The sequence below is a fragment of the Ceratotherium simum genome, chromosome 7 (assembly GCF_057802395.1).
Source record: "Ceratotherium simum simum isolate JZ-2026a chromosome 7, ASM5780239v1, whole genome shotgun sequence".
NCBI classification, from domain to species: Eukaryota; Metazoa; Chordata; class Mammalia; order Perissodactyla; family Rhinocerotidae; genus Ceratotherium; species Ceratotherium simum.
This window is the reverse complement of record NC_141906.1, coordinates 30758539-30782010: the sequence shown is the minus strand read 5'-3', so window position 1 is coordinate 30782010 and position 23472 is coordinate 30758539. Positions and strand designations below refer to the sequence as shown.

Here is a 23472-nt window from a genome sequence, read left to right as displayed (position 1 = left end):
TATATAGCAAGGAGTTGGAACAAAAGCCAGAAGCTGTATACCTCCCTGTGTTTAGCAGGGGCTGTGCCCACAGCATGTAGGAAATAAATAAGGGAAACATTTGTCCTGAACTCACCTAAGTGCCTTTCCTTTGTGTTCAGGAAATGATTATTGAGTTGATGTCCAGGAAGATGCCTTATGTGTAGGTACCAGGTTCCTTTTGAGGAGGGGAGATAAAGTGTTTTTGTTGCCATTTAGACTTTGGAAAACCTTTTCCAAGAATGGCTGTTTCAACAACAAAACCACTTGGAGGCCAGTGAATGGACCACCTGTGCTCAGATGTGTTCTACTTGTTTTTCTCAATGTTTATTTCCTTTTTAAAACCTGCTTTTGGAAACTATCTTAAGTACTTATTCTCATTCAGATGTAAATGAGTGATTAAGTTACTCTTAAAATATCCCCAGTCCCAAAGGAGTTTTTATTTAACAGAGATGAAAATTTTAAGCTCAATTCAATTTAATAAGTATCTTTTGAGTGACTATTTTGTGTCAGTCATTGTTTTGAGTATTGGGGTTACAATGGTAAATAAGATACAGCCCATGACCTTAAGGAATGGAAATAGACTCTAAAGCAGATACCGCACAATTATGTGTGATATATGCCGAAGTGGAAATATTTATTAAAACGTTTTCTCAAACACCTGACGTGTATCAGGCACTATACCAGGCACCAAGGATACAAAGACCAACAAGAGCCAATCCTTAGTCTTGAAGTTGATTGGGTGAGATAGACAATTATAACACTGCCAGATAAATTCTTTTATGGAGTTAAATACCCGGAGCTTCAAGAGCACGAAGGAAGTATTGTGTTTAAGGAATTGAAAATAGTTGGGTATGGTTAGATCATCAAGTACCAAGGCTGTTCTCTCCCTAGAAATGTTTTAGGTATCAGTAGAATAACTATTTTAAATGGCCCTGAAATCAAAGGAAGTTTATTATTGACACTGCTTGTCAGTTTATTCATAAAGCACTTATTGAGTGTGCCTACCTCATTAAAGAACTTTAAACTATATCAAGTAAAACCAAGTGCCAGCTAGAAACTAGAAGGGCAAGAGTTTCCTATCACATAGCAAGCTTCTTTAGCCAAATTTTCAATACTAGCAAACCATGGTTTCCTCAACCTTTCTTATTGAATAAACAAGACAGCCATTTTCTGGCTAGATTCCCAAAGAGATTTCTTTTTAAATAAAAACAAAAATACATACAATGAATTCTGAATAGAATATTGTGCAGCCATTATTTACATAGAAAAAAGTTAATGCATATTGTTAAGTGGAAAAGAAGTTACAAAACAGTATACATAATATACCATTTTTACAAAAGAAAAAATTTATATAAAATACGGGTATATGTATGCATAGATAAAAAAACTATAAGGAATATACCAAAATGTGAACAATCAGTATTCCTGGATAGTGGCATTAATGGGTATATTAGTTTTCTATTGCTGCATAACAAATTTGTACAAATTAATGGCTTAAAATACAACATCCATTTATTAGCTCACGGTTCTGTGGATCAGAAGTCCAGCAAGTTATGGTTGAATTTTCTGCTTAGGGTATCACAGGCTAAAATCAAGGTGTCAGCCAAGCTAAATTCTCATCTGGAAGCTCTGGGGAAAAATTCACTTCCAAGTTCATTCTTGTTGACAGATTCAGTTGCTTGCAGTTGTAGGACTGATGTCCCATTTCCTTGCTGGCTGTCAGCCAGGGGCACTCTCAGCTCCTAGAGGCCGCCTGCATTTCTTGCCACGTGGCCCCCTCTGTCTTCAAGATAGCAATGATAACGTTAAATCCTTCTCATGCTTCAAATCTCTGACTTCACATCCTGGAAACAGCCAGAGAAAACTCTGCTTTTAAAAGGTTTGACCCCACTAAGATAATCTCCCTATCTTAAGGTTGACTGATTTGGAACCATAATTACATCTGCAAAATCCCTTCACATCAATACCTAGATGAGTGTTTGAATCACTGGGAGAGGGTACATGTACACCAGGGGCTGGGAATCCTGAGGGAGCTATCTTAGAATTCTGCGTACCGTGATAGATGATCTTTATTTTCTTTTAGTTTAGTTGTATTTTCACATCATACGCTGAACATGTGATATTTCAGTTTGGTTGTTTTTAATTTTTAAGGTATATTTTGAACTCTTTCTACTAATAAATGCTAGATGTTTATGAATCTCTTTGGCTTGCTTTTTTTTTCTTGGCCTGACTACCATATTTTCTTTATTTTTAGAAGCGATAAAACTCTAGACTAAGAGGCAGGCGCTTGATGTCTAGTCTCATCCTCTAAGCAACTGTGGAACCTCAAGAAAATAATGATACTTCCCAGTGTTCCCTGGAATAATACCACCGGTCCTAAGCCTTTGAAAAGAAGACTAAAAACTAAAGTGGGGTCATATATAGTATAGGGGTTAAAATCATAGGATGTGGAGTCATCCTGGTTATACAGCTACTGCATACATTACTTGGGCAAGTTACTTATCCTGTGTGCCTCCATTTTTTTCATCTGGAAAATGAAGGCAATCGTAGTACCTATCTCAGAGGATTGTTGGAAGGATTAAATGAGTTAATATATATAATATACGTAGAGAAGTGCCCAGCACATGGTAAGAGTTCAATAAATGTTATCTGCTATAATTATAGTTGTTGTTACTTGGGGATGGGGTAAATATTACCTATCAGAGAATCTGAAGACTTCATCCAGACTTTTCTGTTAACCTACTGTGATCTTGGACAAGTCATCGAAATTTTTTGACATTCTTTTCTTCATCCATAAAAGTATAAATTTGGAATACATTATCACTATAGCTCCTAAAAGCTTAGCTGATAATAGTTGTTAGTGTTACTTGGATAATAATGACATTAAAACTGTTACAGATAGTAAGAGAATTCAGTAAGGTATCTGGATACGAAAATAATATAGAGACATTACTAACCTTATTATGTACAAACATCATTTGGAAAAGTCAGTGCATGCATAAAATGACTCCCACAAGGAGCTCAGTCTCTCTGGAACAGAGACTTCGTTCACTGCTCTAATGCCAGCATCTAAAACAGTCCACAAAATAGAAGCTCAGTAAACATTTTTTACAAAGTGAATGTCCTCAAGGAATTCTCAAGCTATTGGGGAAGGCAGATACGTAAGCCATTACAATACGCTGTGGTAAGTCCTATGATAGAAGGAAAGGTGCTAAATATTGTAAGTATTTGTGTTGGATTTTAGATTTTCCGTATTCTGCTTTTGCCCTTTTCAGCTCTGTTAGAACAAGGCAATAAACTGCGTAATGCTATGGCGATTTCTGCAGTGAAATCAAGCCCAGATACTAGCATGTTGTTGGACGAAGTTCATCCTCCTGTGAAGGAAGATTTTCTTAGTGCATCAACACAGTAAGTTACGGGATAAACATGAACCCCAACAGTTCATTTCTTAGTAGTTGTTAACATGTGTTTTTTGTCAAGTTATAGACTAAGTAATTTTGGAAATGTTTGGTAAATAGTTCTTAATGTAGTAGAAAAGAAGCCTAAACTAGGAGTTAAGATACTCAGAATCTAGACCTAGCACTAGCACTTGCTAAATATGTACATGGCTAAATTCTTTTTTTCAGTTTTCTCTTTGAACCAGCATGCTTATATATAAAATGGGGATATTCTCTCCTCCTTCTCTTACAGAAATTGAAATGAGGTTCTAATGTAGGAAAGAGCTTTGTAAATTGTGAAGTTTTATTTATATTTAAGGTAGTTAAGTCTAAAGTATGTTAAATTTTCCATGTTGAACCATCTGCATGTACTATGTCTTAGCTCATTAATTCTGATTTAGATTTACCCCGTATGTTAGCCACTCAGAAAGTATTTCTCCACACCTTAGAATCAAAGCCTTCTCTAGGAATCAATTTAAAGACCACATTGAAGATCACCTCCACCCACCCACTGAGAATGCATTTTGGAAACAAGACACAAAAACTGATACCAGCGCCATACAGCTACTATTGGGCAGGTAAGAGCTCTTAACTAGCTTTCTTCCTTTTAAATTCTTCCTCCAATTCATTGTGTACGTTGTTAAGAGATTTATCTTTCTAAAGCAATACTTACTTAGAATAACCAAGTCATTCCCTTGATTATTCATTGCATACTAAATAAAAAATCATTATTCATTACCTATTAAGTAAAAATTCAGTCTTTAGCCTTTTACTCTTAGCTTCACTTACAGAATGGTTTCCAGTCCACCTTTCCATTCGTATCTCCCAGCTCTATCCCCAACACCAATGTTAGCAGGGTATAGTGAAAAGAGCGGGGATTTTAAACAGACACAAGTTGAAATTCAGGATCTGTCTTTTATTACCTATGCGGCCTGTGCAATTAGGCAGGAAAAAAATAAATAAAATGAATCCAAACTGGATAAGAAGTAAAACTATCTGTATTCACAGATTACATGATCTGATATTGAGAAAATCCTCAAGAATCCACTAAAAAACTATTAAAATTAATAAGTTCAGGAAGATTGCAGGATACAAGATCAATTTACAAAAATCATTTATATTTCTATTTACTTGCAATGAAGAATCCAAAAATGAAATTAAGAAAACAGTTCCATTTACAATAGCATTGATAAGAATAAAATACTTAGGAATAAATTTAACAAAGGAAATGCAAAACATAAACTCTGAAGGCTGCAAAACACTGTTCAGAGAAATTAAAGGTGATCTAAATAGATGGAAAAAATCCCATGTTTATGATTCAGTGTAATCCCTATCAGAATTGCAGCTGACTTCTTTGTAGAAATTGACAAGCTGATTCTAAAATTCCTATGAAATTGCAAGGGACCCAGAATAACCAAAACAATCTTGAAAAAAAAGTAGGAGGATTTACACTTCCCTTTTTAAAACTTCTTACAAAGCAATAGTAATTAAGTCAGTTTGGTACTGGCATAAAGACAAACATATAAATCAATGGAGTAGAACTGATAGTCTAGAAATAAACCCATGTGTCTGGGGTCAACTGATATTCAACAAGGGAGTCAAGACCATTCAATGAGGAAGGAATAATATTTTCAACAAATGGTGCTGGGACAACTGGCTAGCCACATGCAAAAAAAAATGAAGTTGGACCCTTACCTCAAACTATATACCAAAATTAACTCAAACTGGATCAAATAGCTAAATGGAAGAGCTAAAACTACAAAACTCTTAGAAGAAAACATAGAGATAAATCTTTATGACCTTGGATTTGAGAAGGGATTCTTAGATATGACATCAAAAGCAAAAGCAACAAAAAGAATTGATAAATTTAGACTTAATCAAAATTAAAAATGTTTATGCTTCAAAAGACACTATTAAGAAAGTGAAAAGATGACCACAGAATGGGAGAAAATATTTGCAAATCTTATATCTGATAAAGGACTTATATCTAGAATATGTAAAGAACTCATACAATTTAATAATTAAGAGACAAATAATCAAATTAAAAATGTGGGCAAAGGGGGGCTGTCCCCGTGGCATAGTGGTTAAGTTTGTGCACTCCCCTTTGGCGGCCCAGGGTTCGCAGGTTCAGATCCCGGGCAAGGACCTAGGCACTGCTCATCAAGCCATGCTGTGGTGGTATCCCATATACAAAAATAGAGGAAGATGGGCACAGTTAGCTCGGGGCTAATCTTCCTCAACAAAAAGAGAAAGATTGGCAACAGATGTTAGCCCAGGGCCAATCTTCCTCACCAAAAAAAAAAAAAAAAAAAAGGTAGGCAAAGGATCTAAATAGACATTTCTCCAAAGAAGAAAGTCAAGTGTCTAATATGCGCATGAAAAAATGTCAGTGCCATTAGTCATCAAGGAAATGCAAATCAACACCACAATGAGATACCACTTTATACCCACTAGGATGGCTAGAATTCTGAATTTTCAACTTCAAATTCCATTCCCAAGCTATCAATTAAGTGTGAGGGTAGAGTAAACATATCTTCATGCATCCAGGGTCTCAAAAGTTTAAATCTCTTGCACTGTTCCTCAGGAAACCACAGAAGGATATCCTCTACGACAAAGAATATAAAAAGAAAGAGTAAGGCATGGAGTCCAAGAAGTAGAGGATGTTACACAGAAGAAAGAGAAAAGGAAGTTAGGGTCTGTGTCATATTTAGAGAGAAAACACTCCTTATGGGAGGAGGACAGGGCTTCATTAGGGATATTGCTTGGGGGTGAGGGTAAGTGGAGACATTCCTCCTGTGTTTGACCAAATGGAAATTTTCACTTCTCTTGGAGAGTTCAATAATGAAATAGTAATAGGCTCATAGAAAACTAAGTAAATGAAGATTAAGGAACTATTAAAACGAGGAAAACTGGAAATTGTATAAGAAAGTGTAATAAATTGTACTTGGCTCTGATATAGTGTTGACCCTGAAATTAACAACAAATTGTAATATAACTAAATGGAGAAGATGGGTGAGGAGGAAATCTCTGTCCAAGAGTAATGGTATAAGAGAGTGGATCCTTCATTTTTCATAATAGTAAGTTCATAAATTATTTAGAAAAGTGAAAAATCAGAAAATAGCAGTACACGTGTTACTTAGAAATATGAAGATAAATACCAGAAGAAACATCTTAGGGAGTTAAAAGTGATTACCCCTAAGGAGGCAGGCAACTACTGTTTTTTATTATGTTTTGTAATCCTATTTGACTTTTAAAATAGATACATACATTCTTTGATTTAAAAATGTTTAAGAAGAGTAAAGTGCTGAGAGTGGGCTTGTCTTGTAGCCAAAGAACATGGGCAAATTCCAGCCGCCTTGTTTTTCACTCCTATCTCCTGCCCTCCTGACTGCACAGGAACCCGAGGCCTCTGGCCTGTGCAGAGTAGCTCTGACCTCTCCCAGTTTGTGCTATGAGTATGTCCCAAATATTGCACGGAGGGAAATGGCATGTCCTTTTAATGTGTCATAGATAGTGGAATAAATTCAAAGAAATGTTAATTTGAAAAAAAGAAGTAAACAGTGGAGGATTCTATACTCAACAGTGGAGGTCTTCATAACTTTAAGGGTGTGCAAGGGGGAAAAGAAAGCAAGCGCCTGAGTAGGGGGGAACTGTAAGTGGCGAATGAGAGTTGTGTAGAATACCAAGAAGTAGAGCTTCAAAAAGGAGCAGTGCTCAGAAGCTGCAGAGAAGCCATTGGATTGGGAAGTTGTTAGTTGAGTTTTGGCAGTTAGGAAGTTGTTCTGACCTTTGACAGCGAGATTACTATAGATCAATGGTTCTCAGCTAGGGGGCAGTGCTCCCCTACCCTCCACTCCATGGGACATTTGGTAATGTCTGGAGACATTCTGGGTTGTCAAAACTGGAGGAGTGCTACTGGCCTCTGGTGAGTAGAGTCCAGGGGTCCAAAATGCACAGGATAGCTCCCAATGACAAAGAATTATCTGACCTGAGATGTCAGTAGTGCTAAAGTTGAGAAACCCTGCTCTAGATTAAGGAAAGGAACATTTATTGAGCATCTGTTTATTCTAAGAAATGTAGGAACATGATCTAATTTGAAGGTAGTGATTATGTACTATTTTCTTAAGAAATTAAAGAAGGGAGGGGCCGGCCTCGTGGCCTAGTGGTTAAGTTCAGTATGTTCCACTTCAGCAGCGCAGGTTCAGTTCCTAGGCATGGACCTACACTGCTAGTCAGTGGCCATGCTGTGGCTGCTGTGTATGTGGCAGCGACCCACATACAAAATAGAGGAAGATTGGCACAGATGTTAGCTCAGGGTGAATCTTCCTCAAGCAGAAAGAGAAAGATTGGCAACAGATGTTAGCTGAGGGCCAATCTTCCTCAGCAAAAAAAAGAAAAGAAATTAAAGAAAGGGGGAAAAAGGTATAGCAGCTAGCTTGAAAGGGAAGCAAAGTTGAAAGAATTAATAATTGAAATGCTTGGCACAGTGCCTTTCACATATTAAGTATTTAATAAATATTATTGCTTTTATTATTAATAACATGTTCATTAAGAATTCAATAAGTTCATTAACAGATGTTCATTAAGTGCTAGTTACTATAGGAGAAACAAAAACGAATGAAATATACACGTACTTGTATGCTTGTCTTCCTTATTGGTTTACAAACTCTAAGTAGGGTGTCTGTTTTACTCATTTCTATATCCCACATAGAACTAATCTTGCCATAATTAATCCTAAATACACATATTTTTACTTAATGGAAGAAGGCATATTTATGAATTAGCCTTTCTTCACAAAAACATCATATAATATTTAACTCACTGAATTTAGTTAATTCTTTACCTTTTTCTTTCCTCTCCACTAGACCATAAGCAGCACAAGAGTAGAGCAAGTTGCCTTAGCCATCTCTGTATCATTCAGGACCTAACACATGCCTGGCACATAATAGGTACCCGTTAAAATGGTTGTTATATAAATGAATGAGATCATAATCAGTGTCAGTAGTGTATTTTTTTAATACTAACTATTGGCATCCCAGTGGAGGGGGAATATAATATGAAAATATTTATCAGATAGTCTTCTGTTTAATGTGAGTCTTTTGTTTAACGTATCTTCTTCCATGTTTACAATTATAGAAAGTTTTCACTAAAAAAAGAACAGGTCAGCTGAAACTTCTTTTAAACTCTTTCTGCTTTGTTTTTCTTTTATCTGCAGTGCTGAATTATCTCAAGGTCATTACTGGAATGGGCTAGGCTCTCCTCCAGATTCCCCTTCTCCTGGGAGTGATGTGTATTGCAGCAGTGAGCCCAGTGACCCTCAGTATGACCAGAGTCTACTGGAGAACTTATTTTACACAGCACCTGTAAGTCATTGAATCTGAAGCTTTAGGAATTGGAGAACAAGAGTATTAATCGTGTTAGTAGATGCAGGCATGTTACCACTTGTCAGACAGAAAGGTGTCCATTTTATATACTTTATCTTATTTAGTTATAATGACAACCTGAAGAGGAAAATATTATCCTCATTTTACAGATGAGGAGACAGGCCTAGTAAGATTAAGTATTTTGTCCAAGGACACATAGCAAGTAAGTGTTAGAGCCAGGATTCAATTCAAGTTTACCTGAGTCCAAAGCCTGTAGTCTTAATTAATATATTGTACGGCTTCCTTAGAGTTCTTCTAAGGAAGAGCTAATGCAGGTATACCCTGAGAACCACCCTTGAATGGTATCTTTTCAAAATACTCCAAAAACACCGCTACTCACAGGTGTCAAATGCCTCTACTGATCCTTAAGACAGGGCGTTCTCTTTTCGGGCAGTTCTAGCATTTTCAAAGTTCTTTCTTATATCAAGCTATATGTTCTATTCATTGGTTTAGCATCTTTTAGAGTCTGTACATAATAAGTTCAATCCCTGTCCCACAAGTAATCATTTATATTTATGAAGATTGCTGTCATACTTCTGATTTTCCTTTTCTCCAGATCAGAAAAGATAACTGAAATACAAGGGTAGTGTATACTAGCTCAGTGCTAAGACAGTGAGAACAACCAGGGTTCAGAGGAAGCAGGGAGAATGTTTACATGAGATTGTCAGGCAAGAGCATCATGAGGAATAAGGGATTTTAACTGAGACTTGAAAGGTAGTGTTTAGAGAAAGAAAAGAAATGAAATGGGAATAGAAAGAATGACCTGTCTAGAGAAGCAATTTGTGCACTGCAAGGGATCTAATTTGACTGGATGAGAATTCATGTGGAAAAGTAGTCAGTAAGGCAGGCTAGCACGTTGCAACCAATCTATGAAAGCTTTTGAATGTCAGGTGAGGAGGAAATGACATGATCAAAATAGTGTTTTAGGAATGTTAATCTGGCAGTGATGTGTGGGCCAACTGAGGGGAGAATACCTGGAAACAGACAAGAAGCCATTGGATGATTGGAGGTATGAGAGAGAGAGAGAGAGCGAGCGCGCGTGCCTGCTGAATGAGAGTGGCAGCAATGGGATTGGAAAGGAGGAGATGGATTTAAAAGACATGAATTGTTAGGATTTCATGACTTCCTGCCTTAAAAATCATCCCTGTTACTATGTTACCTGTAGGATAAAAAGGAAAAGGAACTTAGGTTTATTACACATTTTCTGTGTGCCAGGGAATTTCCAGGTTATCTGTTATTTACTGAGTGTTGTACCAAATGTTTTAAATTCGTTATTTCATTTAATTCTTTTCTAGCCCCATGAAATAGTGTTATCTCTTACATATCATGAAATAAAAGCTTAGAAATGTTAATTACTAGTAATTAAGCGGTGGAACTAGAATTTTTACCCTAGGCTGTCTGGTAGAAAGCTTGTTTTTCCCACTAAACCACACCATCTCATAAGCGTTGAGAATGGCATTAGAATCTGATCTTGACTTACCTCCCTAACCTCATCTCCTATTTTAGCCCTCTACTCCCTGGAGACTCAGTCATACTAATTGTCTCCCCACTCCTCAAACATTCTAGCTCTTTTACTGTCTCCATATTTTTTGCTCACATTGATTCTTCTACTTTGAATGTTGAAATGCCCTTATACATCTGGTAAATTTCTCTTCATTTTTCAAAAATCAACTCATCCTCTCTATGAAGAAACCATCCCAGACTGCCTCAGGCAGAATTGTTGCTTGAATGTCCACAGTATCCTGTACATACCTCTATTATAGCCCTTACGCCATTGTATGATACAGTTTCTCATGAACAAGAACATCTTCATTATAGTTTTATTACCAGTACAGCAAAGGCCCAATAGATATTGAGTACTCAGTGAATACTTAGTGAATAAATGAATGTGTGTGAGGAATGGCACTATGTAACCCCCCATGCTATTTGAACAAAATAATTTTAGAAAATGTTTGTTGACTAGAAGAAGGAGTGAACCAATTGACCATGAGGCCATGGAAAGACCAAGGAGTTAGAATGCCCATGTCCTTCCCCAGGGTCAGTGTTTGATGTTCCTTTTTTTTTTTTTTTTTTTTTTCTCCTGCTGAGGAGGATTTGTCTTGAGCTAACATCCATTGCCAGTCTTCCTTTTTTTTCCATTTATGTGAGCCGCTACCACAGCATGGCTGCTAACAGACGAGTGGTGTACGTCCCGGCCTGGGAACCAAACCTGGGCCACTGAAGCAGAGCGCACCGAACTTAACCACTAGGCCACCAGGGCTGGCTGATGTTCTTAATATTGAATAATATCCACACCTTAGAAATTCAGCATTATTACTTTGTGTTTTTGGTTCCTGAAATTCTTAGCTTTTGAACAACCTAGTTTATGTTTACTCTAATTTCCTTCAGGCTGTGGACCCATCTAGATTTTGAATGCCTTGTCAATAACCATTTTTATTTATTTTTATTTTTTGTGTGTGTGAGAAAGATCAGCCCTGAGCTAACATCCATGCTAATCTTCCTCTTTTTGCTGAGGAAGACCGGCTCTGAGCTAACATCTATTGCCAATCCTCCTGCTTTTTTTTCCCCAAAGCCCCAGTAGATAGTTGTATGTCATAATTGCACATCCTTCTAGTTGCTGTGTGTGGGATGCGGCCCCAGCATGGCCGGAGAAGCGGTGCTTCAGTGCGCGCCCGGGATCCGAACCCAGGCCGCCAACAGCGGAGCGCACACGCTTAACCGCTAAGCCACAGGGCCGGCCCTCAATAACCATTTTTAAAAGCTGCCACTTAATAAAGAAAAACCTAAGAGCAAAAAGCTTTGTAATTTCACCTTGAAAAAGTTATATTGCTTCCTAGAAGGGCATTCTGATCATGTTTATTTAACTATTTGTTACCCTTATCACAGGTCAACACATTATATACTCTGAGATGCTGAAAAAAGGGAGTTGGAGGTGCTAAACTTAAAATGACTTTGGATTGGTCTCTTTTTTTAAATTTGGAGCCAAATAACTGTAACACTGTGTTCTCTCCTCATTTTGCATTTGTGATGGAAAGGGCTAATCAGTCAATTGTGGTAGCTACCTTTTCTCAAAAATTACAAGGGGCTTAGCCACTGGTTCCCCCATTAAGGAAATTTGTGACACATAATAAACAGTTCATCTTAGCAAGATTAAAAGCAGACTGAATCAGTAGTAGTATGGAGCAGTGAAAAAAAGTGAAGTCTTTGCATCCATGTAGTTAGGTGACATTTACCAGTCATTTTGCCTTAAGCTGTGGTAGAAATACAGGCTTTGGAACTCATGGAGGGCAAAATCTGCCTTTACTACTTCCAGCTGTGAATTATAAACAAGTTGCCTAAATTCTCTCAGCTTTCATTTTCTCACTTGTACAAATTGAGATAAGGACACCTTATAGGAATGTGGTATGAGAAATACACATGCAGAGCTAGCCCTGATGGCCTAGTGGTTAAAGTTCCTGAGCGTGGAACCACACCACTCATCTGTCAGTAGCCATGCTGTGGCAGTGGCTCACATAGAAGAACTAGGACCTACAACTAGGATATACAACTATGTACTGGGGCTTCTGGGGCAAAAAAAGAGAGAGAGGTAGATTGGCAACAGATGTTAGCTCAGGGTGAGTCTTTTTCAGCAAAAAAAAAGAAAAGAAATACATGTGCAGCATTTAGCATAGTACTAGATACATAGTAGGTAGTCAGTAAATGGCGGTTATTATTGTTGAGAATATGAAAGCAGAATCTATTCTCTTTGAACTGAACTTGTAGGTTATTTTTGTGAACTTCAGATTATTTTTGTATAACCAGGAGAAACATGGGGTTATCTCCCCCTGGTGTCAGTTATCTCTTTAAGAGAATGGTATATGTGCCGAAAAGAATTTGATTACTTGTAGAGAAATGTTTTCATTACCACAGTCCCCAAAGCAGTTATCTCTTAGTGCCTATCTTTATGTTTCCTCCCCCCATAGAAATCTGATACCAGCATCAGTGATTTCTTCAGTGAAGATGATGATACTGTCCCTTCTAAAAAAGTGAGTCAGTCAAAAGCTCTTGCCAGATCTCCTCAGATTCTGGAGTCAGATGATCGTAAATTGAAGAAGGCGGCAGCAGCCAAGAAAAATAGGTGAGCCTCTCTGTGAATGCTTGTTTAGAAGCAAAAGCAAAGGAAGATTATTTCCACAAGATCTCCTAAAGTGAAATGACCTGTGTTTGCCCAACACTTTCAGACTAATTGAGTTACAATAACTCATTAAGTACTGCAATCCTTAAAAATGTAATAACATGAAAAGACGGATACAATACAGTGGTTAAGGGAGAAAGCAGAATTCTAGGTTGTATGTGTGCTGTATTACACTTACATAGAAAATTTGCATAAAGAAAGCAAATGAAAAGGAATACACGAAAGTGACAATAGTAGATGATATATTAGAGTAGTGGGTAACCGAAGTAAAGTCTGTATCCCTTGTAGAAAACCTGATTCTGTAACATCAGTTTCTATATCTGTGTGGAGATAAGCCTTTAGATTACAAGAATGTCTTTACATTTTTTGAGATTTATTTCTCTGTGGTTAGGAACCAGAATTCTGATGATTAAAGCCATTTCTCAATTCTTGATAACTTGTGAATTAAGATGCTTGCTGCCCTTCCTCTTTCCTCCTCTTGTCTGTGCAAACTAGATTGTTTCATGTTGGGCCTCTGACTGTGTGCCTCACCACTCTCTGTATGAACTCCTTTCAGAAATTTGGTTGAACAGCAGATGCTATCAGAAGATCCAGAAGACACCGAGGTGATGGCACTAAGTGTGGACAGACTGGCCCTTCTGGGTAGAACACATTCAGTCAGAATCATCATCGAAACGATGGCAGTTCCTCCAGATAGTCCTCAAATAACCCCTGGCAAAAAAAGCTTTCCTGGGAGACCACCTAAGCTGACAACAACAAAAAAACGGTATGTTTCTAACATGGAAACGCTAAATTTGACATTTCTGGAAAGTGTGTCTGATGATAATAAATAAATAATTGTATAATTCTTTATGATTTGTAAAGTGCTTTCATATGCATCATTCAGTCAACAAAAATGTAGTGAATCCCTCAATAGGTCCCAAGCACTATGGTAGGTAAGTGTGAGAATAAAGAAAATTAAGACCCAGACTCTGTCCTTGCATACCTTACAGTCAGGAAGAGAGAGAAACATTTAAATGGCTACCTATAATATAGGGCTTTAGGAGCCAAAATAGATGTTTTATATTAAAAGTGCTATGGGAGGAGCTGGCCCCATGGCATAGTTTAAGTTTGGCATGCTCCGCTTCAGCAGCCATAGGTTTGGTTCCCAGGCGTGGACCTACACCACTTGTTGGCAGCCATGCTGTGGTGGTGACCCACATACAAAATAAGGGAAGATTGGCACAGATGTTAGCTCAGAGTGAATCTTCCTCGTGCAAAAATAGGAAGATTGGCAACAGATGTTGGCTCAGGGCAACTCTTCCTCAAGCTGAAAAAAGAGGAGCACTGGCAATAGATGTTAGCTCAGGGCAGATCTTCCTCAACGAGAAAAAAAAAAAAAGTGCTATGAGAGCACAAGGAAGGGAGCCTTTAATTCTGCCTGACAGGATTGGTGAAGGCTTTGAAGAGAGGAAGTAGATCCTCTGAGGAGGACCTGAATAGGTCCTGAAAATAGGACCTTGAAAGATATGTAGGGTTTCAGACAGAAAATAGGTTTATTGTTTGGTTTGTTTTTTCCTCATTTTTTTTGTTTTGATTTTTAGCACTTTCTTTGTGGCATATCACTTTCCTGTGGGCTTTTCCAAAAGTGGATTGGGAAAGACAGCTTTGATCACTGAGGTCGTTCGACTTGCCTCCAGCAAAATTACAGATGGAGGTAAGAAAGAGACTGGTTTTCTGCTCCTTAGACATTTTGGCTTTAGAAGAATTTTTGAATCCCTAATTACTCATCTGACATTTATAGTATCATAGAATCTTAGAGGCAGAAAGAATTTTGAAGTGAATCTATTCTAATTCCTTTATTTTATAAGCGAGGAAACTGGCCCAGAGGTGCCATGACTGTCCTGATGCAAGGCAGCAAGTCAGTAATGTAGCTAAGACTACAGCTTGAAACTCCTGACGCTTAGGTCATGTTCTTTCAACTATTGCCATTTTTCTTTTCTTCTCTTTTTAAAAACAGCTTTATCAAGATATAATTCACATACCATACAATTCACCCATTTGAAGTATACAATTCAATGTTTTTAATGTATTCTTAGGTATGTGCAACCATCACCACAATCTAATTTTAGAACATTTTCATCCCGCCAAAAGAAACCCCATACTCATTAGCATTCACGTCTCAATTCCCTTTTTGTCCCCTAGCATTAAGCAACTCTTAATCTACTTTTTGTCTCTATCAGTTTTCCCATTCTGGACATTTCATATCAATGGAATCATACAATATATGATTTTTATGACTGGCTTCTTTGACTTACCATAATATTTTCAAATTTCATCCATGTTGTGTTATGTATCAGTACCCATTCCTTTTTGTGGCTGTATAATATTCCGTTGTATGGCTATACATGTATTTTATTCATCTGTTCATCAGCTGAAGGGCATTTGGGGTGTTTCCACTTTTTGGCTATTATGGATAATGTTACTCTGAACCTTTGTGTACATGTTTTTATATCAATGTATGTTTTCACTTCCTTTGGGTATATACCTAACAGTGGAATAGCTGGATCATATGATAACTATATGTTTTAACTTTTTGAAGAACTGCCAGACTGTTTTCAACAGCTGCTCCACCATTTTACATTCTTACCATCAGTGTATGAGGGCTCCAATTCTCTACCTCCTCACCAACACTTGTTATTTTCCATTATTTTTTTATTCTAGCCATCCTAGTAGGTATGAAGTGGTATCTCATTGTGGTTTGTTTTTTTGTTGTTTTGGGTTTTTTTGTGTGAGGAAGATCAGCCCTGAGCTAACATCCATGCCAATCCTCCTCTTTTTGCTGAGGAAGACTGGCCCTGGGCTAACATCTGTGCCCATCTTCCTCTACTTTATATGGGACGCTGCCACAGCATGGCCTGACAAGCAGTGCATCGGTGCACGCCTGGGATCCGAACCGGTGAACCCCGGGCCGCTGCAGCGGAGCACGCGCACTTAACCACTACGCCATGGGGCCGGCCCCTCATAGTGGTTTTGATTTGCGTTTCCCTAATAACTAATAATGTTGAGCATCTTTTCATGTGCTTATTGTCCATTTGTATATCTTCTTTGGAAAAATGTCTGTTCGAATCCTTTTCCCATTTTAAAATTTTTATTATTGGGTTGTGAGAGTTCCTTATATATTCTGGATACAAGACCCTTATCAGATATATGATTTACAAATATTTTTTCCTGTTTATCTATTTTTTCTTTTGTTGCTTGTGCTTTTGTTGTTGTCTTTTTTTCTATTTTGTTTTAAATATTTCTAATACAAAAAAGTAAAAGGGTAATATAATAAACATTTATGTTCCTGCCATCCAAAATTATAGCTGCTTTTCTAACAGACTTTGAGAATATCTTTGCCTTGGTTCTCCAGTTTGATCCATGAAAAGTTCATCAGTGTTGAGTTTCTTCTCTGGGAAGTAGTTTGAGAAGTAAAAGATAAGGTCCTAACTCTCTTGTACGTTCAAGCAACTTTCCTATACGGCATGGTAACATTGGATTTTAAAATTTTTCTTTTGCTTTGTTTTGTTTGTTTATTTGGTTTTTGAACTAAATATAATCCATTCGTGTGGTTCAAAATTTCGTGGTCCCATCTTTGTAGGCAAATAATGTTGTAAGTTTCTGTTATATCCTTCCTAAGATATTTTATGCATATGTAAGCAAATATGTTTATTCTTTTTTGCCCTCCCCCCATTTTTATCCAAGTATTAGTGTACCATATACACTGTTCTGCACCTTTCCTTTAACATTATATCTTAGGAATTTTTTATATCAGGACATGAAGAACTTCCTCAGTCCTTTATGACTATATAATATTCCATTGTATGGATATGCCATAATTTAAAACCTCTATTGATCAATATTTAGGTTGTTTTCAATATTTTGCTGTTAGTGCTTCAGTGAATAATCTTGTACATGCATCATTTCTCACTTGGTGTGAGTATATCCAGCACAAACATTAAAAATAAATACTTATTTACCCTTAAAAACAGCACCTAAGTAATTTAATATACTCTTTTATTAGAGTATATTTTTTACTTTCCCCATCACCTTTAGGAAGAATTAGGGCATTTAAAATTTTTCATATGTTTACTTCCTGGCTGTATGCTTAAATTACTAAAGCAACAGAAGCTGCTCTGGAAGTTTGGTCAGAGCATTTGAGAATATGTAATAGATTCTGTTGGCTGAAGTAAGTATGTTTGAGGAACTTTAATGTGGTTAAACTTTTTTTTATCAAACCCCATATGCAAAGAAAAATGTTGGATTCTTTTCTCAGGTCTTCCTCTTCTACCTCCTACCAATGTGACATTTGATGAGTTGCTTAAAACTTCTCTGAACCCCAGTTTCCCCATCTGTAAAGTTGAGATACAGTAAGGACACAGTTTTGATATGCATGAGTTTGTTAACGTAGTACCTACAAAGCAAGGGCTGCCTATATTACACAGGGATTAATGGACAGTCAAATAGGATAATAAATGTAAAAGCATAAAATTCTAAAATATTATGTAACTAATAGTAGCTCACATTTATTGGGCGCTAAATTATGTGCCAAGAACTCTACTCAGTGTTTTGCATACATTAATCATTTAATCCTTAAATTAAAACACACACACGAGGAAAAAGGAAACTGAGGCATAAATCAATTAAGTAGTTTGTCTAAGATAACACAGCTGGCTTAGGGTGGAATTAGAATTTGAACCTAGAACTTTTGATTAAGCGTGTGCTCTTAATCTATATTGCTTCTCATGCATTATTATTGTTAGCCACAGTGTTTGAGTTCTCCCCATGTTTTCTGAGAAAAAGATTGTATGGGAAGTGTGGATTAAGCATTAAGCCAGGAATTGGAAGACAATTCTAATTCTGATTATACCACACACTAATTCTGTGACCTTAGACAAAATCACCTTTCATCTGTGGGCCTCTTTTAATAGTAATATGGATTGGACTAGGTATTTTCAGGATCCCTTCCAACTCTTAAAAAAATCTTCTCTGAGACATTGTTAGCAATTTATTTACATGAATTTTTTCTTCCATTTTTACCTTAACTCATGTTTAGTGGTGAAAAGAAAAAAAAAAACATGAGCTTAAGAAACAGAATTATGTGAGAAATACAGTAATATAGTGCGAAAATGTACGTAGGTGAGGACAAATCTGAGTAGCACCAGACTAAAATAGAGTTCTGTTTGTACATAAAGGATTTTATAGTGTTCAAAGTGCTTTTTCATCTATTACCTCCGTTGATCCTCTCAGCACACCAATAAGGTGTAGGTGTTGTCTTATTCCCCTTCCCTTGGTAGGGTAAGCAGGTAAACTGGTCTAGTGGGTGTGGGCTTCCTGGTCCAGACCATTTGTTCACAGTTCCCGTGTGTGGATCCAGATAGCAAGACCCAAATCCTGTCCATGAGTACGAAGAGAGATAAACAGTCAAAAATTTAAGATGGCAAAGATGAATAGATCAGTAGGTCAAAATGGGTAGTTTGAATGAATACCAGAGATTGTGGATTCTCTCTGTAACTGGGCCTTTTGTTTGTGAAGGTTCTTCACATCCATTTTAAGGGTCTAGAAGTAAATGGACTGGAAGATCATTTTACAAGTAATAAATTGTGGCTGAGGTGGTCACTAGTAAGTAACAGAACTTACTCATATCAAAGGATTCTAGTCTCAAGTTTCTTTTTTTTTTTTTTTTACTTCTTAAAGCCCCATGGCAGTGAGCGCAGATTCAAATACTACCATCACTTTATCCCATTTACACTTGTTATGGGATAGAAGCCCCTTCCTTTCTATCCAAGAGAAAGGCTCTACCCTGCCTAACACTGCTAACGAACATCAGTACCTGGAACCTTGAGTGTGACAGTAGACGTTCCCTAGTCTTCAGCCAGAAGATAAACTCATTTTTGTTATTACAGTTTTTGGCTCAATTCTTTTCTTCATTTATCCGTCATTGTCCCACCTCCAGCCAGCCTCCTCCTTTTGTTACACTACCTACCAACTTACCTTTTAAAAACAGTGGGTCATGTTACCTTACACCCAGTGGAGTGTATGGTATGTCTCTTTACACATCCTGTGCTCATCTGCTTGACATTCATTTCTCGTACCAAAGCATAGCAACATAGCACTGCTTATCTTCCTTGTAGTATACCCAGGGTTTTCTCTTTGTCTCTGCTCCTTCCGTCCTACAACCCTAACACTTTTGTGACCTAGATTTCTGAGAGATATTTTAGTTAGATTTGAAAGGGAGGTGGGTGGTGTCAAGGCATGGACTGATGATGGTTCTAGTTGGGTGGCATGACATGTGCTTATATGTCTGGTTCTCCTTACAGTGGTGAAATTCCAGCAGAGATATGTGTTTCCGGTACAGTTTGGTGGGCCAATGATAGAACACTGGTGGAATTCCAACCTCACTTTCGAAATTTACACAAAGAAAACCCCACAGAAAAAGGTAATTCAGGATATTTTTCACCTTTGCCTCACCATTTACACCAGGGATTTGGAGCATACTTAAAATTATATTCCTATCTAAACTAGGAATTTCTCCAGACTCAACACTAATGCTTATGATTATTATTTATTATTATTATTTTTAATCTCTGCTGCTTGTTATAGACCAGATATTATGTTAAAGGCTCTACATGAACACATTACCAAATTTAATCATTAAAACAACTCTGTGAGTTAGATCATTATTATCTTCATTTTACAGATGAAAAAACTGAGATTTAGTGAAGTTAAGTTACTTGTCTAAGATCACCCAAGCTAATAAAAGACAAAGCCAGGACTCCATCCCAAGTCTTTTGACTTTAGATTCTAAGTTCTTAACCTCTTTGCTGTGCTCCCTGTTATGGAAAATTAGCCTTAATTTGAGACTCTGCTTCCTTTTTTCAGGCAGAATACATTAGGTATCCAGGCTATGTCAAAAAAATTATAATGTGGATATAGCAGTTTTGATCAGCTAATTCCAAGTTTATAAAATTCACTTGCAACTGGTACAACAGAAATCAATAAACTGTGTCATGAGCAGTTTTTACTTCCTTCAGTAAAAGAGTAGCTTTTATAATCTTTGACCTCCTCTTTGGTCTGGATATCATGAGGAATGCCTCATGTTTGTTTTTTTCAGAGGATATAAATAATACAAGTTCTTTGTGGAAAATATAGCAAAATTAGAAAGAGGAGGAAAAACACATAATTCCACAACAAGACATCCTCTATAAACGTTTCAGTATATTTACATTGGATCACCTAATTAATGACTTTTGTTCTAATAATAAAAGAATTGTACATATTTTTTATAGAAAACTTGAAAAATATTTTTATAAAGCAAAAATTACCTATAATCCCATCACCAAGAAATAACTATTGTTAATATTTATGTGTAGCTCCTTTATCTTTTTCAAATGATTACAATATATTATATATGTAAATCTTTGACAGTATTAGGATAATTTTGTATGCAATTTTTATCCTGTTTTTATTTATTTGTTTATTTTTTTGAGGAAGATTGGCGCTGAGGTAACATCTATTGCCTATCTTTGTCTTTTTCTCTTTTTTTTCCCTGAAGCCCCCAGTACATAGTTGTATATCCTAGTTGTAGGTCCTTCTAGTTCTTCTATGTGAGATGCTGCCTCAGCATGGCTTGATGAGCAGTGAGTAGGTCCGTGCCTGGGATCCAAACTGGCGAGCTCCGGGCCATTGAAATGGAATGTGCAAACTTAACCGCTGTGCCACTGTGTATAAGCTTTTTATGTATTATTCATTGTCTCTTTTGTATAAATTTCCAGAAGTGAAATTGCTAGGCCAAAGAGAATGAATATTTAAGCTTTTTATATTTTTTGCCAAATTTGCTGTCCAAAAGTATGTTGCCAGTTTATATTCCCAACTTCAGGCATATGACAGCCTCTATTTTTCCATAACCTTGATAGTATCAGGTATATTGTTTTGTAATTTTCCTAGCTTTAATGGCAAAAATTTGTATCATCTTAATTTCATTTTTTATTTTTAAGAGTGAAGTTGAACATTTTTTGTAAAGAACTAACTCTTAAACACAGAAAAAGATAATCTTCCAAACGCTTTGTGATTCATGACACCCTCTGTAATCTTTCAGGGAGAAGGAGGACCAAAATATGGCAGAATATGAGTTTCTGCTTAGAGTTGCCTCAGTCAAATAATTAAGCTGTTTACCTTATAAGCATGGGTTCCTTTATAAGCCATCCTATCTTGTCACTTCACTTAAAGTCCCCTGTGGCTCCTCTTTAATTTAACCTGAACTTTTTCTTTCCTTCTTCTCTCAGCCAGAAGTCATTGGATCTGCGGCACTGCCTTTGAGAGCTGTTATTCAGTCTGAGCTGCTTTCTTTCAGTGACCAGCTTCCAGTGCAACAGGAAAATGGTCAGACTCCACTTGGCCCCCTCAAGGTATGTAGATATACATTTAGGTAGTCAAGTATTTACGGAGCATGTATTACTGCCTGGCTCTGAGAATATAGCAGTGAACAAGAAAATCAGAGTTTCTACTCTTGCAGCTTATATTAAAATAGGGCAACAGAAGTGCTGTGAAGGAAATAAATGGTATGATGTATTAGTGAATAGCTGGGAGGAAGTAGGAGATGGTGGTCAGGGAAGGTGTCTCTAAGGAGGTAACATTTAAGGGGAGATTTGAAGAAGGAGAGGAAGAGGCTGCCAAGTAAAAAGTACAGGAAAGATCCTTTCAGAGAAAGGGAATAACATCTGTAAAGGCCCTAAAGCAGGAATGGGCTTGGCATTTTCAAGGGACAGAATATTGCCACAAGATAGTGAGCCAAAAGGGAGAGTGGTAGAAAGTAAGATCGGATAGGCAGGCAGGAGCCATATCATGCAGAGCTTTGTACGTCAGAGTAAGGCATTTAGATTTTATCCTAAGAGCCAGGAAAGGACATTGAAGCATGGGAGTGACATCTGATTTACATTTTAAAAGATTACTGTGTGGGGAAGAGATTGTAGGGGGCAAGAGGGAAAATAGGGAGGCTCTTGCATTAGTCCAGAAAGGAGATGAGTGATGACTTGGACTGGAGTAGTGGCAGTGAACAAGGAGAGAAGTGATTGAGTTTGTGCCTAGTGGAATGAATTCTGATGTGTAATTCATTGGAGAGAGGGTTCTTGCCTTGTGTTCAAAAGCATCAGAATTTCTTAAGTGGCAGAATTTGAATGTGTGGCTTCAATATAGCTTTGTCTCATTGTCCTGGTGAGCTTTTAAAATCAGCCATGCCTAAAACATTTCCATAGCTCCTCATCACCCAAAGGATAAAAATACAGGGCTCACCGTGTGACCCCAGCCTACCACTGCAGCCTTCTCTCTTGCAGCTTCCATACCAATAGCCATGTCAAACTATGTGAAGAATCACTAAGGTATCACGCTGGTTTGTACCTCCATGCTTTTTTTCTTGATTTTCATGCTGCTTCCTCTTCTTGGAAGCCCTCTCTGCCCTCTTCCTGGTCTTCTTAGTAATAAATAGCATTTAGTTTTAAAGACTTGTGTGATTATCATTGCAAAAAATGAACATCACATTACTCTTCCACTGTTAAAGTTCTATTTTTTGCTTGCCTAGTTCATTCTGGACTGCAAGGTTTAAAATCAGAAAGGGGTAATAAAGAGAATCGATGAGCTAGAAATTATTTCTACCCTGGCTGTGTTGAGAGAAGTACCATTCTAGATAGCTTGCTATCTATATTCAATAGAGCAAAAGAACTTTGCTGTGGGTTTTAAATAAAAGGAACAGCAAGTCCCCTTTTTTCCTAATAATTCAGCCTAAAATAGTGACCACTTTCATTCTTCATCATTTATCCTGCATCCTTTTTTACTTTTTAACATTAACTTTTTAAAAATAATTTCAAACTTAGAGAAAAATTGCAAAAATAGTACAAAGAAGTCATATACCCTTCACCTAGACTCACCAATTTTTTTGTGTGTGTGTGAGGAAGATCAGCCCTGAGCTAACATCCGTGCTAATCCTCCTCTTTTTGCTGAGGAAGACCAGCTCTGAGCTAACATCTATTGCCAATCCTCCTCCTTTTTTTTTCCCCAAAGCCCCAGTAGACAGTTGTATGTCATAGCTGCACATCCTTCTAGTTGCTGTATGTGGGACGCGGCCTCAGCATGGCCGGAGAAGCAGTGTGTCGGTGCACGCCCGGGATGTGAACCCGGGCCGCCAGTAGTGGAGCGTGCGCACTTAACTGCTAAGCCACGGTGCTGGCCCCAAGACTCACCAATTATTAACATTTATCACATTTGCTTTATAATTGTCTGTCTACTTCTTCTCTCTTTCTTTTTCTCCTTCTTTCTTTTTGTCTCCCTCCCCTCTACAGACACACACACACACACACACACAATTTTTTTCTGAACTGCATGAGAATATGTTACAGACATG

The 23472-nt window shown here is 37.4% G+C and overlaps 1 protein-coding gene across 6 annotated transcripts in view; it reads left to right on the top strand.

Annotated features, from left to right (window-relative positions):
* The window catches only part of C2CD3 (C2 domain containing 3 centriole elongation regulator), a 123160-nt gene that overhangs the window by 22157 nt on the left and 77531 nt on the right, over positions 1 to 23472 (top strand). For 4 of the 6 annotated variants that reach the window (XM_087433443.1, XM_087433444.1, XM_087433447.1 and 1 more), the window contains 8 exons: positions 3297 to 3429; positions 3878 to 4036; positions 8674 to 8821; positions 12844 to 12998; positions 13612 to 13821; positions 14639 to 14751; positions 19397 to 19515; positions 21362 to 21484. In XM_087433443.1, the coding sequence (XP_087289569.1) occupies positions 3297 to 3429; positions 3878 to 4036; positions 8674 to 8821; positions 12844 to 12998; positions 13612 to 13821; positions 14639 to 14751; positions 19397 to 19515; positions 21362 to 21484 (1160 nt within the window). The remainder of the gene's footprint in view (positions 1 to 3296; positions 3430 to 3877; positions 4037 to 8673; positions 8822 to 12843; positions 12999 to 13611; positions 13822 to 14638; positions 14752 to 19396; positions 19516 to 21361; positions 21485 to 23472) is intronic. The other 2 variants (XM_087433445.1, XM_014790317.2) reach the window with 1 other exon arrangement.